This window comes from Dermacentor andersoni, chromosome 5, assembly GCF_023375885.2.
Source record: "Dermacentor andersoni chromosome 5, qqDerAnde1_hic_scaffold, whole genome shotgun sequence".
Classification (NCBI taxonomy): Eukaryota; Metazoa; Arthropoda; class Arachnida; order Ixodida; family Ixodidae; genus Dermacentor; species Dermacentor andersoni.
In genome coordinates, this window is record NC_092818.1 from 83,504,793 (window position 1) to 83,527,622 (window position 22,830).

General features: G+C 46.5%; 1 protein-coding gene across 1 annotated transcript in view; it reads left to right on the forward strand.

Annotated features, from left to right (window-relative positions):
* The window catches only part of LOC140218554 (endothelin-converting enzyme 2-like), a 40,171-nt gene that overhangs the window by 1,536 nt on the left and 15,805 nt on the right, over positions 1-22,830 (forward strand). The window contains exons 2-6 of the mRNA XM_072288332.1: positions 4,278-4,483; positions 10,067-10,396; positions 14,090-14,599; positions 18,086-18,250; positions 22,014-22,238. Of these exons, the coding sequence (XP_072144433.1) occupies positions 4,278-4,483; positions 10,067-10,396; positions 14,090-14,599; positions 18,086-18,250; positions 22,014-22,238 (1,436 nt within the window). The remainder of the gene's footprint in view (positions 1-4,277; positions 4,484-10,066; positions 10,397-14,089; positions 14,600-18,085; positions 18,251-22,013; positions 22,239-22,830) is intronic.

The following is a 22,830-nucleotide window of genomic DNA, read 5'->3' on the forward strand; positions in this document are numbered from 1 at the left end:
TGGGGATGCTCCCGAGTAGGCAACAGTGATTTTGACGTCACTGCTTTCATCGCGCCTGCCTTGTCAATGGAAATTTCGGGCCAGGTAGCGTCACGTCATGGATCGGAGCAAACAGGCCTTGTGCTATCTGGATGGTGTTGGCTAATCGCGAATGTGATCATATTCACACTATCAATCAGATGATAGAGAAATCAGGTGATAGAGAAACCAACCATTATATATAACTTTCATTGATTACAAGAAAGCGTTTGATTCAGTCCAAACCTCAGCAGTCATGGAGGCATTGCGGAATCAAAGTGTAGACGAGCCGTATGTAAAGATACTGAAAGATATCTGTAGCGGCTCCAAAGCCACTGTAGTACTCCATAAAGAAAGCAACAAAATCCCAATAAAGAAAGGCGTCAGGCAGGGAGATACGATCTCTCCAATGCCATTCACAGCGTGTTTACAGGAGGTATTCAGAGACCTGGATTGGGAAGAATTGGGGATAAGAGTAAATGGAGAATACCTTAGTAACTTGCACTTCGTTGATATTGCCTTGCTTAGTAACTCAGGGGACCAACTGCAATGCATGCTCACTGACTTGGAGAGGCAAAGCAGAAGGGTGGGACTAAAAATCAATTTGCAGAAAACTAAAGTAATGTTTAACAGTCTCGGAAGGGAATAGCAGTTTACGATAGGTAGTGAGGCACTGGAAGTGGTGAGGAAATACATCTACTTAGGACAGGTAGTGACTGCTGATCCGGATCATGAGAGTGAAATAATCAGAAGAATAACAATGGGCTGGGGTGCGTTCGGCAGGCATTCTCAGATCACGAACAGCAGGTTGCCATTATCCCTCAAGAGAAAAGTGTATAACAGCTGTGTCTTACCAGTACTCACGTACGGGGCAGAAACCTGGAGGCTTACGAAAAGGGTTGTACTTAAATTGAGGACGACGCAACGAGCTATGGAAAGAAGATTGATAGGTGTAACGTTGAGGGATAAGAAAAGAGCAGATTGGGTGAGGGAACAAACGCGCGTTAATGACATCTTAGTTGAAATCAAGAAAAATAAATGGGCATGGGCAGGACATGTAATGAGGAGGGAAGATAACCGATGGTCATTAAGGGTTACGGACGGGATTCCAAGGGAACGGAAGCGTAGCAAGGGGCGACAGAAAGTTAGGTGGGCAGATGAGATTAGGAAGTTTGGAGGGACAACATGGCCACAATTAGTACATGACCGGGGTAGTTGGATAAGTATGGGAGAGGCCTTTGCCCTGCAGTGGGCGTAACCAGGCTGATGATGATGATGATGATGATGATGATGATGATGATGATGATGATGGCTAATCGCGCGCCTCTCTGTTTATTTCGCACATGTAAATGGAGTTGCGCCGCAGGAGTTTTCGGCGTACAGGCGACCGACAGACGGACGAACGGACGGATGAATCGGCTTCGCTGTAAAATATAATTTTTATGACACGGCTGTGCACTTCCTCTGGGCTCGACCTACACAAGATGCCGCGTTTATACCAGAAAGATCGCCTTCGGGCATAGCGTTCGCCGCCAGCGTTTCTCGGTAAGCATTACGGTCACATAAGCTGCAGGTGCCGGGTAGCATGAGGAGTCAGGGACCTTTGAATGCTATTGCGTTTCTTTCTTAAAGGGTCTGCAACTGGCCAGAATATGTTGCGAGACGTTGATGGAAATTGAATGACTGATTTGTAGTGACAGAATCCAGCTAGCTGTTCGCGATTTAAGTAGGAATTGTAATTTTAAATTGGCATAAGAGTCTCAAAAATCAGTAAGTGGCGAGACCTGGCGGTGAAATCTTGGTAGTTCTGATGTATTCTATTAGATTATGAGATTACGGTGCGTAAGTCGACTGTTCTTAGGTACTTCATAATAATTGCTTAAAATTGCAGTTGGTATACTATCAGACACTCGGGCATTATTCTATGCTTCGGAAATCAAGAACGCACGCGTGGCCACGGCAACACTCTGAACTCCGGTATCACGCGTAAAGGCGTCGTTTTGCTTTCGATCCGATTGGTCGCATTTCGACAGGTTAAATGCCAAAGCAGTTGGAGCAGAAGCCACGAAAACAGGTAGCTATTATCGCATAAATCACCTAACAATTCGGAAAACATGAATCGCACGAACATCGACTTCCATAAACAAAATTATACTTTGTTACAGCATGGTCACACTTGTCTGCCTCCCACTAATGCCGGCGTATAATCGCTATCGCGCTCACCTATATCTACTTTCTCAGCATGCTTCCAGTGAACGACTGCATCCTCGCTGTAGGTCGAAAAATTACGATAAAAATATTCCACGGCGCTTTCCGCATTAGCACTTCATGATTAAGCACCCTGACCGGTAAGCCTTTCCATGGCACTAAAAAAAAAAAATGCGTACTATGAAAATTTGTTGTCATCCCCTTTAAAGGCGAAGCTTAAGCGTCCCCAAAGTTTTAAAATCTGTTAGCATTTCTATGCTTACCCAACGAGAAAACACGTCAGTCCGTCACGTAAGACGACTGCTTTATGATTGATCCCGCAGCAGCGAGCGAATTCACGTTCTGGCTGCCTTTTGCTTCAACACGAACTAAGCGGCGAAAACACAGGCCTGCGCAGCCGGTTGGTAAGAGTCTCGAAGATGTTTACTTTCGCAACCATTTGTATAAACTACGGCGCAGTCCAAGTCTCTTCGCAACATTTGGGTGCTCCAAAGAATCTATCAGGTGCCGTCGTGGTAAAGATCATCATAACAGTTCTATAGCACAGAGCTCGTCGTGAGCTTCATTGATGCTTTGTGTCAATATCCATGACATTTATGCGGCCTGATATACAGAAGCAGATCGAGTGTCGCAGGAAACCAACGTCGATTTCGCTGCAGCCTTTGAGGGAGCACATTACTCCATGAAAACAGCCTGTCGGTATTCAAACGTTTTCCTTTTGGTTTGCTTTACTAACTGCAGGCCAGGCTTTGCTGGTCTTTTTCTTCCTGAAATATCTGATTCTTGCTGTCTGCATACCGATGGCATCGCATTTTTTTCTCTAGATTTGGCAACTGCCTTTTCTACAAACTTAGTGCTGCTCTTGCCTAAACCTAGTACTGTTGACGAGTACAGTCGTCATCAGCAAAAGTACCGTCAGGGTGGGCAGGTGATGATTACACCCGTCAGTTTGCTTCTAGATGTAGCTTTTTGACCGTAGGTAACTTGTGTGTAGTCTTTCATTTTATTTTCGGCTGCTTGAATGCCATCTCTGGAAAGGTGGCTTGACTTGACGTCAAGTTTCTGAAAAACATGGAACGATTTGTCATTTCCGCCGGTATGAAGAGGATTAAAGATTTGAGCTTCAGGTTGCACCACTTGAAAGTGGTTCATGTCGTCCGCAAGAATTATCGTCATTTGTTTTCTTCTTGCAGACCAATCTTTGTTCTAAAGTCAAAGGGGCACTAAAGACACACACACACACACACACACACACACACATGTGTATATATATATATATATATATATATATTCTAACCGAGAACCTCTAACACACAAGGCCGATATTGAAACCATTACGCCAGGGACACATGTAGCGATAAATGGTGTAGGCTGAAGCGCTGAGATTAGTAGCAATTGTGCTTTTTTACAGAGTCTTCTGCTTTTCGAAAAGTAAGTAGAGGTTTAATAAAATTCCGGATGAAGAAGGCAGAAAAAGTTTTATAAACAAATCCAAAAGAACGTTAGAATCCACAGGCCCGTAGATTACTATCCCTCATTGCCATGGTGGCTGAATGATGGCAGTTCCAGAGTTCCGTCTTGTAATTATTGTAGGAAACTCTATGCTACACGTGAAGTCCGGTTGACTGTTTATACGAGACTCGTCGTACATTCCAACGTGATCGCTAATGCTCGAGTACGATGTACACTACTATTCGTGTCAGGCATTGAATCTGATGAGACAAGAGACTTTTGCTATAGAAATGGCGACAACATTCTAGGAAGTTCCCATACATGAAGGCGCTTCTTGCCACAACGATAACTATATAACAGTTCTTAGCTGGTTAAGAATGGCCCTAGAAGAAAAGATGAATAAATTGTGTATGCTAATATTACAAGAATTGGTAATAGACTTTAGTATTCGCGCGTTCCAATCGAGATCTCCAGATTTACTTCAGCGTGTTCTTGTTGATGTTTAAACGTAATGTAAACAAATCAAAATTCATGTAGATGAGCGGATACAGTTGGTTTCAGCATTTTGAAGCACAGTGTGTTCAAAATTGTGCATGCAGGTGCTAAGACTGCGGCCGTCTCGAGTGCTGGCAGGCCGACACCAGCCAAGACGAATCCTGCCTCACCCAGCATGCCTGCGGCGAACAAAGGCGTTGCCTCTGCCGAAGGCTTCGACACGAAGCGAAAGTATATCCCTAAAGGCGGTTTCAGTGAAGGCAACCATGCGGCTTCAACGCCATCGGAAGCCAGGGGCCTTGGGGTTCGGGTAAGCGCGAACTCACGGCAATGTTATCAGCGGCAGTTTAGCGGTATCCGCATTATTATGGTGCGATTAATCTTCAGTGAGCGTTGTGAACTTACATTTCGGGAGACATTTCTTGGGAAAGAAAGTTAAACTGAAGGATCTGGGGAAAGATAATTTCAAATACATGGGGAAAAAATGTTGCTGAACGTAATCGCCGCATGGACAGTATAGGCCGACCAACATTGGGCGAAAAAGTATAGTTGGCACGTGGTAAACAGTGAAGTGTCGTCCAGTGACAGGAGGTCAGCTCAGAGAGCGCAGCTGCAACAACTTGATGATGGGTTCCGAGATTCGGCGCCGTCGGGTTCTGGGCGTGATGAAGGACGCCGACAGCATCGAGGTGGGCTTGTCTTCGCTACTGTCACTGATCTGGAGCCCCGAAAAGCGGTTCCGATTGTCGAGTTTGCCCTGCCCTCACCCGGACGTCTTACTGGTGCACTTTTGGTTACGCCTGCCTCACCAGCAGGCATAACCGGAATGTCCAACCCAGACGCGAATTAGAACGGCCGACTGTTCGGGCCCCTCAGAACGCGTCGACCCTCCTCAGCAATCGTCGACTGATTATCACTGTTTTCGCCAATGGCTGACCTATGATCAACGGCATCCACCCGCCAATGATGAGCTTCAACAATTGTTCTTGAGAACTCTGTCCACAACGCTCAAGGCATGTTCATTTCGCCTTCAGAAAAAAGCAAATATGGACTTTCTACCAGTATAAATTTGCGAGGCTGTATCTATGAGGATTACGGAAACTTGTGGAAGTATAATGAATACAGAGCAAACAATCGCCGTTATAGAGGCGTATGAAGTAGCTAATAAGAGAAAAGAAAGTAATCTCAGACTTTTAAGCCCACCCGCGACCTAATTGCCAAGTTGTGAAACGTTTATCGTAGAACACCGAAGACAAGACAGAATTATGGCCCGTCAGCAGCTGAATTCCAGTCAGTACATTTTTATTCAGTGCCTACTAAGTGCCCGAAGATGTTATTTCTTAGTGTATTTCTTTCACATAATTTAAAAAGATTTTGACAGAGTGCTTCACTGCTTAGCGGTAAATAGTAAATGCCGTGACTTAGGCAGTGGCTGTACTAGCCGGCAGCCAGTGTTGTAGTGCTGGCGATAAGAGAGAGAGATAAAACTTTATTATGTCATTGATGGGGTTAAGGGGTGGCGGGGGTCGGGAGACTAACCCCCAATCCCCCCCTTACTCAGACGGCGGCCAGTCCTTGCTTTCTGGCGGCGTCTTCGGCCATCCGGACGGCCCATAGCTGCTCCTCTGGGTTCAAGCTGAGCAGCAATGTCTCCCACTGCTCGGCCGTACTAATGATGCGTGTGTTAGTGCGGGAGGTGTTGGTGGGTGAGGCTTTGGGGCATTGCCAGATAATATGATCGAGGTCAGCGCGGGCCTTGCACGCTTTGCAGAGTGGGGAGTATGCATCGGGGTACATGCGGTTGTAAAGCACGGGGTTCGGAAAAGTTCCTGTCTGAAGGAGTCGCCAAGTGGTGGATTGAGACTTATTCAGTGTTTTGTGTGCTGGGGGGCAGCGTAACCGCGCTCTGCGGTAGTGCAGGAGAATTTCTCTGAACGTAATCATTCGGTCCCGCGCGTGACCGCGATGCAGAACAGAGGGCTGGTCGCGATCGGAAGACGCAGGTGAAGGATGATGCGCCCGGTGTGCGAGAGCTCGGGCAGCATCGTGGGCGGCTTCGTTGCCAGCCAGACCCGAGTGACCAGGGGCCCAGATGATCTGCACGCGGCGTTGCCTTGGGGGAGGAGTGCCAGAGAGAATCTTCTGCGCTTGGGGTGCTATCAGTCCTCTTGCGTAGTTACGAATGGCCGTTTTTGAATCGCTGATGATGCAGTGTGTATTGGTAGCGGCGTAGGCCAAAGCGAATGCCGTTTCTTCTCCTACTTCGGTTTACGTGGCGAAAATTGATGCGGCCGCGTTGAGGCGGTACTGCTAACCCGCGACTGCGACGACCGCCATGGCGTTTTGGTTGGGGTACTCTGCTGCGTCCACGTAGGTTACGTCAGCGGCTTGGTCGTAGCGCTTTTGTAGTTGTTTAGCTCTTTCTGCACGTCGCTCCGGATTGTGTTCAGGGTGCATATTGCGAGGTATGGGCGGGATAACTAGCTGAGCACGAATGTTTGGAGGGATGGGTACTTTTGGTCCGAATTGGGTGGTGTAGGTTATGCCTAGGGTGCCTAGAATGTGCCTGCCGTGGTGGAATTGGCGAGTCGTTCGTATTGGCTAATACGGTGCGCTTCAATAAGCTCGTCTATGGTGTTATGAATGCCGAGGGCGTCCAGTTTCTCGTTAGAGGTGGTGATGGGAAGATGTAGGGCTTGTTTATAGGCCCTCTTGATCATGGTATTGAGTTTGAGCTTGTCAGTTGCATTGAGGCTAAGGTACGGGGCGACATAGGTGATCCTGCTCAGGGCGTAGGCGGTTACCAGGCGTATAAGGTTGCTTTCTTTCATGCTGGCGATAAGTTTCCGACAATCGCGATACATTGGGTATATCCGGTCACCTGTGATGCGGTTTTGCGCAGCCGGCAGCCGCTCCAGTTGTGTGTCGGGTTATCGGCCTAGTGCGCGTGTATTTAGTCATTATCGCAGTGCCCAATAGTACAAGCGCGGATATTTCTCTGCTAGCGGCCGCCTGCCCGTACAAGGAGACCGCGTTTCGTCACGTAGTCACGTATAAGGAGCCCGGCGTGCCGATAGATCACCCAGAAGTCCGGCCTCCGGATCGCTGAGATGTCAACCTTTTTCATCCGTTCATTTGTTCTGTTAGGTTAGGCTGTGTTGTGCTGGGCTGGGTGAGGTTTACTAGATGCGCTTTATTTAGGGTTAACTCCCACTAAAGCTGATGCTGTTATCAATACCGTTCAGGCTCATACCAGCCGCTTGCCGGTGTTCTCACTGACGGCATTCTTGGCAATCATCTCGTTTTTGGAGGAGCTATGAATTGGGCATTTTAACTGCCAGCATACCGGGCTATTCTGCGGCCATATTACCACTGGCGTTATTCTTCCGACAGAAGCTGCCCGCACATTAGCCCCCACGGGAATTTGCCGGCAGGCAAGTAACGCGGCCGCGGGCAGCCAATGGCAAGGAACTGCCCGCAACGTTTCGCACGGGCTGCTCTGCCGGCTGCCGGCAGTATAGGCGCTGCCATTGAGTTAAGTGACGCTGGATGGTGGTAATGAATCTGTTACGTTAAAAAGTGTTCCAGATATTTTCATCGCCCTATGTTCACTCTGTTGTGAAGCGCCTTTGTATCTGATTGCCAAACCGGAGTGCCCCGTCAGGCACTTTGCCCTTTTCCCTCTTGCTAAAGTCGTCCTGTATTCATAAAGAAATAAATAAACTTCACTTGAGAGAAATCTAAAGATTACGCAGCGAGCAATAAAGCAGAAAATTAGTGGAGTAAAGTTAACTGACAGGAAGATGGCGGCCTTGATTAGAGGATAAAAGCATCTATCTAATCATAAAGTGCAGATTGAGAGCGAGTCACGGAGCTGTACAGGCGATAAGATGTACATACCATATGACCAACTGTTCTGTTTTAGCAGCAAAAGGGTGGCCAATAGAAGGTAACCTTAGTCGAGGGAACACGTTGATTTCAGGTAGCGCTGAAATTCGCTAGTCAGCTCGTTTAGCATGAAGCTGGTAGAAGCAACACAAATAACTGGGACCAAAGTAGAAACAAATAAGCAGGTTATGATAAAGCACCCATACACTGATAAAGGAGTGACCTATCCTAACTTGGACCTGGTGTCATATTCACAAAGCGGAAATGTCCAAATAACTATCAACAGAAATGAATTTAGTAAAGCAATGAAGGGGGCTAGTTGGTGAACGTTCATGGTTATATTGCGCTCAGTTTTACACAGACGATATTAAAGAAGGACAGGACGTCCTGTCCTTCCTTAATATCGTCTGTGTAAAACCAATATAACCATGAACAGAAATGAAAATTTGGAAGTTCTGGTGTTGCAACTTTCAGTGTGGTATTCTGCGAGCATCTCATATTATCAATTTCACTCCATGTTGTACAACCGTCCACAAAAGTTTGCGGTGCACATGATTGGCGAGAAAACTGAATTCACGCAATGCTTGGGCACATAGGCATAGCTCTGTTTGAGCCTGTGGTTATTTTTGCCGTCTGCATAGCGATGATATAATAAGTTAGAAGGGGTCATGCATGCCAAAAGAACCCCAGAAGCAACCAGGCGACGTTCTGCTTGCGTCACCCAGCAGCAGGACTCCAGTGCGCTGCGACCGCAGGAGCACAGAGTCGGAGCGCGTTGGCTGCCCGCTGCTAGCTGTGTGACGTAGGCAGAACGTCGTCTCAAAGGGCGCGCGTTTGCGCCCTCTTCAGCCTCCCAGTTTCGGTTTCGCGCACTGTGATAGCCGAGTTTCATGGCGCCACAGTTCCTCGAGAGGTCGGTTCTTATTTCACATACAAAAGTTGAAATGGCTTGCACGGAGAGTTCTCTTCAATTTCAAAATTATTATGAGCCCAACGAAGATAAAAGTTCAAGTGTTATTTATCGAATTTTTTGGTTGATTAACGACTAATCACCACATATCCACCGTCACTCCATGGTCGCCATCCCTGACGGCATCTCTCCTAAGTAACCGTCTTTTCATTTGACAACGGCGCTTTTTAAAGTAGACTTGATATCTTCGTAGAGACACCCAGTGAAATAAACAAGAATAAAGGGAACTGAGGGGTCCGCTTTTCGTAAGTCACAAGAACGAAGACAACAGACCATTACAGCAAGGAAAACAGATAGGTAATTACATGTTTGATTTAGTTGAAAAGCAGAAATAATAAGTCAGCGAAAATGAAAGTGGACGAAAGAACAACTGACCGCAGACGGATGCAAACCCATAGCTTCCTATAACGCGTGCGATGCTTTTTCCAGTTGAGCTGCTGCGGCGCCGTTTTTCCGTCCACTTTCTTGGGCGTTTGTATACTACGGAAAACCTTTCACGCACAGGCAAAGTGCCTCGAGCGGTCTGTCGCACGGCAATATTGCGTGCATTTGCGGGCTTCTTTCACGCTCGGAGAGGCGCTCTTATGTAGCACGTATTGAGCCACAGAAAGCTGTTCGGGAGCGTTTCACGTCGCTCGATAATTGGCTCATTGACACTTTTCATCTAATTATAATATTTGAGAAGGTGATGAATTAAGTAAGATCAATTACCTAATTAGGTGGAGTGAAAAAAAATTTAGCGCCTCCAAGCGACGGCAAACAACATTACCTTGGTTCTGTCCAGCTACGGGGTATTTGCATATCTTTAATGTTTGGCTAAAGTTACGTGGGACACCCCGTATATACAAGCCACCTCGTGGGTACTTCCAGATAAGCTTTTATACAGAAAGACAAACATATCCGCCGAGATGGCGTGCGAACAAACAGCAGTAAGGCAGCCACGGGATACCCGGGACAGTAGGCAAAGTACGCTTCGCTTCGAAAATATTCGGGCTGTACTCGGCTGACAAAGTTTTATCGCCGCCCTCCACACAGCTACGCCACGTTCTCGCCAACCTGCGCGTGTCGTCCGAAGAAGGGCGTCCGATGCGTCTTGCCTTAATAGTGGCCCTCGTCATCGGGGTGGTGTGCGTGCTCCTCGTGCTGGTCATGCCCTGGGCGCTTGCCGAATCCAGCTGGAGTTCGCGCGCAAACACGAGCGATGGACCCCGCATCTGCGACACCGCCGATTGCCTGAACCACGTGTACGAGATCGGCCTGAATCGGACCAGCTACCGGGACCCTTGCGACGACTTCGGCCGGTTCGTGTGCTCCGCTTGGATCCATCGACTCGCAGACACCTCCAAGTCCCTCAGTGGCGAACAGGTATTAAGGGTTGCCGGGAAAGGGGTGGCAGTACGAAACTAACACGCGCGTATTTCGCGTCGCGTTGTGTTAGTTTACTCTTAAATGAACTGAGAATTTCGTGCTTAATATATTTGCGCTGTCATCTAAAACCGCAAAATGCAGGAATGTTACGGTTGTTGGTGAACATATTTTGAGAAACCCGGCCAGCTTTGGGCCAGATCATAAGAAGGAGCGAATGATGAATGATCAACTGTAGTTTGGCAAAATTTTTTCGAGTGTTTCGCTAAACAGAGAAATAGAAGTCACTCAATTTTCTCGAATTATTGCTACCAAGGTGCTAAAACTGTCGCCAGAACTGTCGAGTGAATTTGATATAATTCAGCATAGCGTAACGAATCTACCGATATCTTTCGAGTCCATTTAGTGTCCGGTGCAGGTGAGGAAACAACATAGAATTTACCGCCAGGGTGTGGAGAAAACGTTGTTCCCTAATGAATACACAGTGATCGTTGTTGAAATCTTACGTAATTTTTAGAAATCGCCTAAGTACCACAATTCTAGTCCTTGAGCTGGATTGTTCACACAGCGGACATTATTTGCACAAGATATGAATCCACACATTAAACTATTGAAAAAAAATATCGCTAAAAAATGGGAGTGGCATATGGAATTATCCTAACGGCCGGCAAGTCTTTTTGGCTCATTTGCCATCACTGCAACGGCTGCATATGTGAGCCACGTTCCTATGAGATCAAAATTCTCGGTAGAAGAATCAGGCAGTGCGAGATTAAATAAAGGCGTTCTGTTTATTTGGATAAAAAAAATGAACAGAACACTTGCTATCGGCGTTTCCTGGAGACGACAGCCCCTTTTTGTTTGCTTAGCGTAGCATAAGAAATGATGAAAAGTACCTATAAATTCCTGCCTTAGGTAATGGTTAAATAAAACATACTGTACAAGAAAGAAGAAACTGTAGCTCATTATGGGAGACATCGCTTCTGTTATACCGACCACAGACGAAAATTTTTGACCGCGTGTTCGTTCTCTTTCTCTCTCACTCACAAACACGCACACGTACGCACATATTTATTTCAGCTGCTACATATTACACATTTCTTGCCCTCATAAGTGCAAGTCGCTTGTGGGTGGGTCAAGGCAGGTAGAGATGCTAGATCTCTGCATTCAAGACAGGAGTATAAGAAAAAGCAACAACTTCAAAAGAACGCAATACATAATAAACATTTTACTGCGTTAAGTAGCAAAAAGTTCATTATTTCATTTTTTCCCTTGAACTTCTTTTTGAGAATGTCGTGCCGCTAACTTTTTGACCAACTGGTCAAAATAAGGAGCAACATTAGGTTCTCGTTGTTTACGACGCAGGAGTAAAAATATACGTCGCAAAAGCTTCAAAAGAACAATTGATAATAAATAATATACTGCGTTATTAGCGAGAAAGCAACCATGATTTCACACCCACCGTGGTGGCTTGGCGTCGATGGTGTAGCGCTGCTACGCACGAGGTCGCGGGATCAAATCCCGGCCTCGCCGTTTGCAGTTCGATGGGGCGAAATGCAAGAACGCCCCCGTTCCGCGCATTGGGGGAAAGTTAAAGATCCCCCCTAGGGATCAGAGTCAATCCGGAGTTGTTAAGAACAGTACCTGAGAACGAAAAAGAAAAGAAAGAATAATTTTTGTGCGTTTAACAGGCGCAATATTATTGCCCAAGTGTGAAAAACAGCTTGTGCCGTCCCGATCGATTCTATCGGCGATCGCCGCGTATGCCTGTAGCTACGAAATGCGTTATACAAAACCAGAAATGTGCTATGTAGACAGCGACAATGCCTACAGGTTCTACCAAACAATGACTCACAGGAAATCCATGATCGTCGTATGATTTCAGGACGCAGTTCCCACAATGGGAGGGTGCAAAGTGGTTTAAAATAACGTGTTATAAGTACGGATCTTTCTTTTTTATCAGACAGTTATAACGAACTGTATCTCTTAACAAAGCTTTGGTTATCAAGTAACACATTAACGTACAAGTAGGCCTGACGGCCTACGTTTGTCATAACGTGTGACCATAGTCTCTACGTTGGCTCTGCATACGGGGTGTTCTTTTTCTTTATTTGCGCCAAATTTTTAAAATTCAACAAATATAAATCACGGTAACGTTATGTTTACCATTCGAAAGTGCGGATTGGCAGCCTCTAGGTAAAGAACAATTTCCACAATTACGTGCGTAAATAGCGAAGTTACGGTAATTAACTTTCTAAGTATCAACAAGGTGGCTACAGCAAATGAGTACTTTGGGATCCGTCCTCGACTCTACCAATCCCAACAGTTAAATTTTGAATAGCGGATTTCATGTGAGAGCTACGCGAACAACTAGTTCCTCTTGATAGGCTCCTTGAAACCGGAACTGCCTTTAAAGAGAGCGTCTGTGTCGTCGATGTTGCCCCTCCCCCTCCGTCTTTCGTCACGTATCCAAGGCCCCGCGAGCAGCTTGCGTTATCTCCCAGCTGCCTGCGGCGGTGGCCTAGCGCTTCAAAGCCTGCCGGCCGCCAATTTTACTTCGTCATTCCCTTGGGCCCCTAAAACGGCATTTCATCCGTGGAAGTGGACACGTGGCGCCCAAAGGAATGACGAAGTAAAGGTACTCATTTGCTGTAGCCACCTATTGTTGATAATTAGAAAGTTAATTACCGTAACTTCGCGAATTGCGGGCGTAACTGCGGATGTTGCTCTGTATCTAGAGACTGCCAATCCATACACTGGAATTGTAAACATAAAGTTACCGCGGTTTATACTTTTCTAATTTTGAAACGAAATGAAAATGAAATGAAATGAACGTTTATTTGCATCTTGTAAGGTACAGATCTTGTGAGGTACAGATTGGGGGGTGGCGGAAAAAAAAGCTGTCCATTGGACAGCTTGACAAGTCCACCATCCCTCATTTGGGCAGAGGCAGCATCACATTCTTTCATTCATTCAAAATATACACATGTATACCATACACACATAATATTGCACATCATATACAGTACTCAAAAGTCACGAAGAGCATCAATGGAAAAATACACATAGAATGGTCATACAAGTGTTACAAAGCACTCACATACATCAGCCGGAGCTCATTGAAAGACGACGAGAAAAGATTGAAACGAACCGAATTGTAATAATTTGGGAGTGTGGGTAATGTATACCTCAGGCACTGTTTCCCAAAGTTTGACCGTGGTGTCGGTACTGTCCAGTCTTCGAAGTGTCTTGTGATATAATTTGGCGGTCTAGTTTGCAATTGGGCGAGTTTATGCAGATTAAAAATATTCTTATAGACTTCCGCCTTACAGACGCGACTTAATCGATATTTCTACAGATTATACGCTGGAATTACACCGTTGTTCATGAAGAAAGTTAGTTGTCGATGCAGTGTAGGGAGAATTATATGTATGTAGGAGATATTTTTTCTGTAGTAAGTGAATAGGTTCTAGATTGTAGGATGTCGTGTTTCCCCACACTAACTGACAATAGTTCAAGTGTGAATAAAAAAGGGAATTACGATTTTAAAAAGTTGGTGCAGCTAAAAAAAAAAACACTTTGTATGCAGCCCCTACAGCGACCCGCTTCCCACACTACTTGGGATAGTGTGTCGTTAAGAAACCTCGTTACCACTTCGACTGACTTTTTGGAATGTTTGGAACCCACGTCTTGTAGGTTACAACGAAAGGGCTCCTCGGGCTCACCAAGGTCTACTCGGCCAACGCGTCCAAGAACGTCTTAGAAGACGGGCACCTCAGCAACCGGCCCTGGCAACTCATGGCGCTCTGTCTGGACGCCAGGCCAGACGACCAGGCCGGTCTCCGCGCCTTGAAGGAGCTGATCAGCACCGGCGAACTCGCGTTCCTGTCACCGCAGCGGTATATCGGCCACGACAGCTACGCGCGCCTCGTCCAACACCTTGTGGTCCTGTCCGGCAAGTGGCTGATACCGCTCTGGTTCCGTATCGAAATGCTCCCGATCCGTGAAATTGAGAACTCAAAGATCTTCGTCATTTCGCCTGAGCCGGTGGTGCTCTCCAGTCGCCGTCTGCACAAAACCGAGACCGCGTCTGAGAGCAGCTACGCCGAGTACGTCGAGCTCCACTTGCAGGCGATATACGACGACGGCAAAGCAGTGCCGGCGGACTACGTACGGTTCCTCAGGCACAGCAGCGCCACCGTGCAGGCGAGTGCAATTACTAGCTGTGTAACGGGCCTCTTTCATGCCGTTGAGTTTCTTACTAACATCACATCCACATGGGGGGGGGGGGGGGGAGAGAAAAAAAGAATAGGAGACAGCATTACCTTGCAAAACCTGAAGCCAAGAACAGTCGGCGCAACACGTGTTCATGTCACGGTAGGTTTTAGTGTCTGCCACCGACGCGGCAGCCACGCGTAGCACACGCTCTTCCAAAAAGACATGTGGTGGGATACTGAGGGGCAGCTGCAGCAGTCGCCGGGTTGCAGCGAAGATAATAAACGTATACGTTGCGAAACGGACTGAAGTTGCACAAGCATACCGGGAGAATGTGTGCACAGAGCGATCTTCAAGGCGCCCGAGCAAGCGCGCGTCAATAAAAACTCGCTGGGGACCAAGCACAATTGGTCGAGTCGACCGAGCGCAGGGTCAAATGCTGGGGCCGTCTTTCATTGGGCGAAGGGGAATGGCTTCACAGAGCGTTAGCATCAGACGGCTGGCTGCATGACTTAATGCTCCCTCCTACCTTATTTCTTTCTTCCAATACTACAGGGAGCTGGGCACTGCGAACATTCAGCTTTCATGGGGGTGAGGATTAGTACAGGGAATTGTCTAATATGTTTCTTGCGTTACAGTGACACTTATTACGCAACACAGCAGAGTAATTAGTGTCCATCAAATGTATTCTCGTTGCGAAATGCTGGATTTATGAAGGGAAATTTGGGGGGAAACGGTCTATGTGCAATGTCACGAAGCTGTTTCAAGCCACGAGGACTGAGTTTAAGCAAATTCAAGTACTATCCGTTTTCGTGATACCGGAACTGCCATACTTGTAGCTCCAGCAGAGAATTGCGCCAGAGTTCCTCTTAGCAATTTTTGTTGGAAACTGTTTCAGGCAACTCGCCCAAACGCTTGAGTCAAGTGTTCGGCCTGCGTAACCTGAAGCGGTACAATTCTTCCTCATAGCCAACGCAAGAGCGACGAAGGGCGCATCTTGCTTATACACGCCGGACTGTCTCTGACGTCATTCTCCGCCATGCGCTAGTGCCCGTTTTAAGTCAGAAGTCTGCGCATTGAGCGCACCTCAACTCGGTGAAACAGGTCATCAGGTTGGTGTGGTTTTCTGCAGGAAAACCAACTAAAATTTTGCAAATTGTCGATTCTTGCAGGTTGAAATGATGCGTAAATAACATTTATGATGAGTGGTTGACTACAATTTACCGATAAGCGGGACATTCATGTAATTGGGAAGTGGTAGCGTGTGATAAAGCACGTGCGCGCTGGTGAAATAAATTGCAATGATAGGTGGTGAGGTTAGCCGAGAGGACTAAGCGTCCAACTACATGTGTAAAAGATAGTAAGAGGTCAAATGATGAGAGTAAAAATTCCCACACGCATCCTTTCACGCACACGCAAAAAAGCAGCAGTGGCAAAAATGAAATCCATTATGCCGAAAGTGAAATTTTATGATATCGTAGGTAGACAATAATGTCAACTATCACTGAACCTTTGGTTGCACCAAAGATGTTATTTTTTGAATATTTTTAGTATTCCTGACAGAAAAAGAATAACTCGTTAATTTATACCTATTAAATTGATGCGATCTTTCGGTGACTGGAATCAAGGTCACAAATTTATCTAGTGGTGCACAGAAATCAATTCATTTAATGCAATCTTATGCACCACAAATATTGAATTCGTCGCTGTTTTCTTTTTAATACAGAAGCAAATACAGTACGCCATAATTGCTTCCGAACTAAGTCTTTATTTTTCAGTATTTCTATACAGAAAAAAAACGATGACTAATTTTTCAGATGCAATGAACTAACGTAGCTATTCAATTTGTTGTAATCAAACGCATATGCAGTTTGGGGTGTACCAAAATTGCTGCTTATTTAGAGGCTTACACAAAAGAGATACGAGCGTTACTCTAGCTCCGACAGAGGAAAGTCATTCAGAACAGACAAGACTTCGTTTTACCATATTTTTATATTTGCTCAGTGACGTGGGTCTTTTCATAATAAACAGCAGCCTCTTTTTCATTCAGTAGAAAAATGAAATCCACTAAACTCCCACAAAACGCCCGGTGTTATCCCCCTCAACAACCTTGCATCAGAATATGGTGTTACAAGGATACTGGGGTTGAAGTAAGGTTGAGATTTGAGCCACGTTCATGAGACACGCTGCTCGGCGACTTGCTTTTGTTTCTAAACACACCTTTAGAAGTGGCCATTTCTGTCTGGCAGCTTCATCTTCCTTGCCGGTGGCTTAAAAATATAACTAGGCAAATTGGGAAATAAGTACTTTCGGGACACAACCTTCCACGAGGCTCCACTTTCCCGTGCAGAATTCCATCTTTTTGCCATGATGTAGGACTACGATGTCAACCATCGTGAAAATGAACATTATTTGGGCGGCAGACTTCTAGACAGACGAGAAATCCATCGACCCTAAGCCACACGGAGATCGTACAGGGTTGAAGCCTCTCCCCCCCCCAAAAAAAAAAGAAAAAATGGTGTGTAACCATTCGTGCAGCCAGGCACCCAAACCGCACGTGACAACAGTTGACTTAGCATTTGTCATGGCGCTCTTTGGCCATAAAACCCCACATCATCATCATCATCATCATCATCATCATCATCATCATCATCAACATCGCATAGTTTGGCAACTGATTCCGGTTCTTTAAATGTGTCTGCTACAGCGCATACCCGCGACGCACAAAAGACAGTCTTCATCGCGCAACAAGTGATGTTATAAATGAATAACGTGCCACTATACTGAAAGAAAACTTGGTCTCAGGTGCTGTTGTTTTTGCCCGTGTGTAGCCGAGAGTGCGCGTTTTCTTCAAAAGTGGGGGGAGTTCCCCTTTTGGCTCGCTGCAAATACGCCTGTAACTTCCGCAAGGAACCTTAGCCGAAAGCGTTAGCCTTAGACCTGTGTCGTTTGTCACCCCGCCTAAAAGCCATTCTGGTAGATGTCTCCTGGTTGAAAGACCTCTGAAGAGCCCGCGTTTCAGGGTTATAAATCCTGCCCTATACGTTTATTTGCGCACTATCATTTGTAACATCACCGTTCTCAATAAATGTCTCGTTCTGGATGCTATAAAACAATAATAATTCGCTTTACTTTAGCCTAATATTAGCTTTATATTAGCTGCGCTAAAGTTAGATGCCATCGAGTTCCATTATTTTTCCAGGGCAGAGTGCCTGCCATTCCAATATTATTACACATTGTTGGGCATAGGCTAAAGTCGGCGCGATGCGCAAACTCTTTTGGCCGTAAGTGTGAAAGTCATGAGCCGTCTCTTTTCGTTACCACACATAATGCGCCAGGCACCATCTTGACGCAATCTACTTTCGTAGTTCCTTCGCGTACACCTTTGCGATAAGCTTGAAAGAAATAAGCTTGAATCCCTGTCTCGACTTTGACCGACGGTGTCTCAAGTCATTCTTCTATCTTCTTTCCCCGAAGGCCACAGTACTCAACACGCTGAGCGAAGCCATCGGCATGGCCTTCAAGCGGGACACGATAGTCCGCGGCAGGCTGACAGAGCTGAGCAAGTTCCTACCGAACAGGAACGCCACCGACTGGGTAGAGGCTCTGCGTGCTGTATACAACGGTGCCGGCTGGCATGGGGTATGAAAGCTTGTGCTCTTGACAGTCTTATTAGCTCAGCAATATACGCATATCCCCGAAGTTCAACCAACAACTCTTTAGGAGAGCAGTGGCTGCCTTGGGAGACGGGACCGAAACGATTACAAATCAAACTAGATTCTCAGATCGGAAAGTTTAGGCGTTAGCTCATCGCAAGGCACTCACTAGAGGAAATTGTGTGGTTCTAATAGTTAGCCGCCTTTAAAAGGGCCCCGTACCCCACCTCGGACCTCGCAAAAAAAAAAAAAAAAAAAAGAATTCCGCGGATAGCATACACTGCTGTGAACATCTCAGCAAAATTGTACTATCGTTCCCAACGCACAGAGCTCACAAGTCACCGTATTCTCCAACACTCTTTTCAAACGAGGCCACCTCCCCAGTTTCGAAACCGCCTGCGGCTTGCATATGTCGTCATATGCAAGACTCCCAAACACGGCTCTTATTGATTGATAGCAGACATGAATCAAAAAGGGTGAATAAGTTAGCAAGTAACCCCCAAAACCTCTCATTTTCTTCGAAACAAGAACCGCCAAAACACTGTATATAAAAGAGAGAACCGTCACCAATGAAAATTTCGCCCTGAGTCGCGTAACAGCTCTCTGTCACCCAAGTAATTTGTGAATGGTACTCTCGGAGTAAATTTTTTTTATCCCTTAAAGGCTTTCACCAATGTCGGACACCCCCACATATTAAAGGGGCCACGTCGAATAGTTGATCAGGCCAAATGAATTTCTACAGGTGGAAATTGTGCCAAGTAAGCATGATGATATCCACGACATGCGACACGAATACTGCACGCATGCAATAAACATTAGCTATCGCTGTCAAGATCATTGCGTAAGATATTGCGGTGCGTACGAGGTGATCAGAATGAATACAGAACTTTCAATTACGGCTTCCGTCTACGCAGGTGTAGTCTGAGCTCAGGCGTGTTTTAAGAGTTGACAAGAGTTAAACTGGGAGCCGGGATAGAGGAGCAACATATGGTTCCACCCCGTGACGCATCGCGCCTTTGCGTCCGATATGAAGCGGATATGCTGTGTGTCGGCTCCGACGTACGTGATACGTGTTCTATTTCGGTCAGCAGGGGGGTTGCTTGTTGAAATCACACGCTACAAAAACTTGCAATGCTTAATATCGCTTCGAAATAGCGTTTGCCTGAGCTCGTTGGCTGTACATAGCACAAGTGGTTTCCAGCAGTACGTTCTCAAATGGACAGAAAGCGATGACGATACAGCGTGTGTCCTCGTCCCTTTCTGTCCTTGTCAGTACGTTCTGCTGGAAACCAATTGTACTAATATCGCTTACATATTTTCAACCGTACTACCTACGCGCATTAAATTAGGCATTGTTGTGTATATGAGAGTAGGCAAAAAAAAAAAGGGGGAATTGGAGGTTTGGTGACATAAAACAAGGAGGATCGCAAACAAATGAGGCATACAAAAACAAGGTTCCCAGTGGTGGTTCAGAAAGGTTGAAGCTGGAAAATTTTGAGTGTTTCTAAAAAAAAGATAGGTAGGACACCTCGCAAAATAATAACAGCTTGGGGGCTCGACCCACTACCCCGTTTCAAAGAGTACGCGCATAGAATCCACCCATACAGGGCTACCGCAGGAGCCGCAACCATTCACGAACCGCGGCGGGCTCGACTGGCGCAGGGAAGTATCGGGCACCACAACAAATGAGCCCCTTACGAATAGCGAGTGAGCACGGTTGGCAAATTAGACGGTCCGACCCTCTTTAGCTTTACCATAAGTTGATCATGTATGCTTTTTGATGCGTTAACAAACTTGTTTGTTCCGTTGCATTATTTCTGTACACGCGTGCCCATACGCCCTCTGCCGCACGCACAGGACGTTTCACGTGTCGGCTGAGGCTGCGTCGCTGATTCAGTCTACCCGATTATTTTCAGCATGACATGCTTTTAGCTCCACTTGTCGGCGACCTTCAAGTGGACCTTGAGCCAGAAGTCTGTACCGTTATCTGCTGTGCCGTGAAGAACAGTGTCGACTTGCTGCCTAGACGGAAGATATGCTCGGCCTGTAATTTTGGGCTGAATAAATGTCTTTACTACTGCTACTACCCCTACCACTTCTACTACGACGAAGACGACGAGAACGACGACGTCACCTAGAGCCGCGTCACAAGTTCAGGGACTCTTCATCACAAACAAGGGTGCAGATTTCACATTCTATCACGGAAGGGAGAACCGAGATAGAGCCCTGAAGACGAGTTCTAGCGTCTCAACGATAATCGGCTCGTCACGTGCACGGCGCAGTGCAAGCGTATGGTGGATCGGGCACCATGCCTCGTCGCATGCCTCAACGTGCTTTCCCTACCGAAACACATGGGCGACGTGGCACGCGATGGGAATGTCAACAATGGCGACATACTTTGCCTCACGGAGACACGGATGCGGCCGGATGACAAGAGACAGATCACAGGATGCTCGTTCATGTGCGCTGCTCAAGCACCCAGCAACTTTACCGCCGGAGTCGCCGTATACGCCAAGCCAGGACTTCAAATACGACCCGTCCAGCTCGGAGACTGCTTCGGTACAGGCGTAAAAATGTGCGCTGTGCAGTTGGCCGAAACGGGACCCTTGTTTGTGTGCTTATACGTGGCACCAAATCTGTCTCAAACGGACACGGCAACGTTCTTGTACAGTAATCTGCATTCGGCTCTATGCTGCGGCACGTCCATGCTCATCGTAGGCGACTTCAGTCAGGATGCACGTTCAACTCCAAAGTTAATCAGCGCGATAAGTGCCGATCTCATCTTAATAGTCGCCTCTCCAATAGACCGAACCAGCATTTCGCGAGGCCCCTGAATCGACTTAGCGCTCGAGAGCATGCCATGCACAGAGCACGAAGCAATCTACGCATCGACATGCTACTCCGATCCCAACGCCATGCTGGACCCGCAGACACCTTTGCCAAAGCGCACGGACGACGACGACGAATCAGATGCAATGCGCTTCGGGTACCCGTCGGATGACGACTACGACATCCCCCCGGAGTATGAGGAAGAGTTCGCCTACGAATCCGATGAACAAATGTAGTATCAACACCATGGTGCCGCTCAGAAAAGTGCTGTCATCGCTCGGCAAAGCAGCCTCATCGTGCTGAAAAGCGGCGTCATCGAAAAAAAACTCGAACTCTGAGTGAAACAATACTTTCACAAAAGCTCCGCAAGTAAAACTCAGTTGAGAGATCACACTATGGCCGGTTTGTTGCCTTGCGTTGTTGAGGCCTCATAAGTTGTAACAGTAACACGGAAACATAAACCCGCAGCACTAAATTCAGCAACATTTCACCGCAACACTAAACTCAGTGATATAACTCAGCGACACACTCAGCGACAAGTAATGCTCTCGCAACTACACTTCATAAAAATTGCTCAGGTGCGCCCGTAGTGTATTTTTTTTTTTTTTGCGCATGCACTGCTTAGTACATGCAGCCCCATGCGCAAATGCGTAGTTCAGCAACGCTTTTGTCCTGTCTCCCTCTGTCCTTTATTTCAGATCCGCTGTTAAATTTGCCGCTGTTGAATTTGCCTGATGGTCCAACTAACTCAGTTACATACCAGTCTGAGCTCGTTGTCGAGTACAGTAAAATATTTGTTACAGCCAGAAATATAAGGATGTTAACCATTAGACAAACTAGCATCCTTAGAGGTGCGACTTGGTTTACTGCGAGGCGCCCAAGCTGAATTAACACGTTTCCGTTCTGCACTTCTCATCAAGGTGCCCGTCTCTGGAGGAGACCTGATGCATGCCACCAGCCTCGTGCACCTGAATGCCATGGCAGCCCTGATGGGAAACGTGACGGCGCTAGAGCTCCTGTACCACACGTCGTGGTGGTTTGTCCAGCAGATCGGAAGCCTGACGAGCAACACCATCTTCAACTCGTTCGCCACTCGGCATAAGAGCTTCGGCGAGACCATCCAAAAAGTGATGTGCGCTTACCAGGTGAGTGGGCGTGACGGGAATGTCGTATTCATTCATTCATTCATTCATTCATTCATTTTGATCGACTGCCGATAAATGTGTCAAAGTTGCATAATTTTATTTCAATGTGGAATGTGATACGGTGAGGCATTGTGAAGTTTCTAGGGAATTCATAATGAAAAACGAATAATATCGGCGTTGTACAGTGCGACTTACAGACGTTTCTTTAAAGAAAAATAAGTGGATCACCGGCTAAATGCTTATGAACGACCTAATTGTTGGCTGCAGTGATAAATACGAAGAAAAAATAACGTTTCCTTCATCATTGTGCAAGCAGAGATTATCCTGTTTCTTCAGAGTAGAATATTGTCAGTGAAAATTTTGGATGGATCGCGCAAAATTGTGGCACTTGGGTCCTTCGTTTCAAGAAACACAACTGGAATCCGCATGCGACCCAGGCTAAAAGTTCAGATTTCCAGTGATGCGCTCAATATACGGATGCCAACTATGCATGATTAATTTTTTAATGGTAAAAGCGCGCTTTTAAAAAAAACGAGATCCAATAATGTTTGCCCTTGTTTGCCGTGCAAAATCAAATAGTGATATCAGCTAA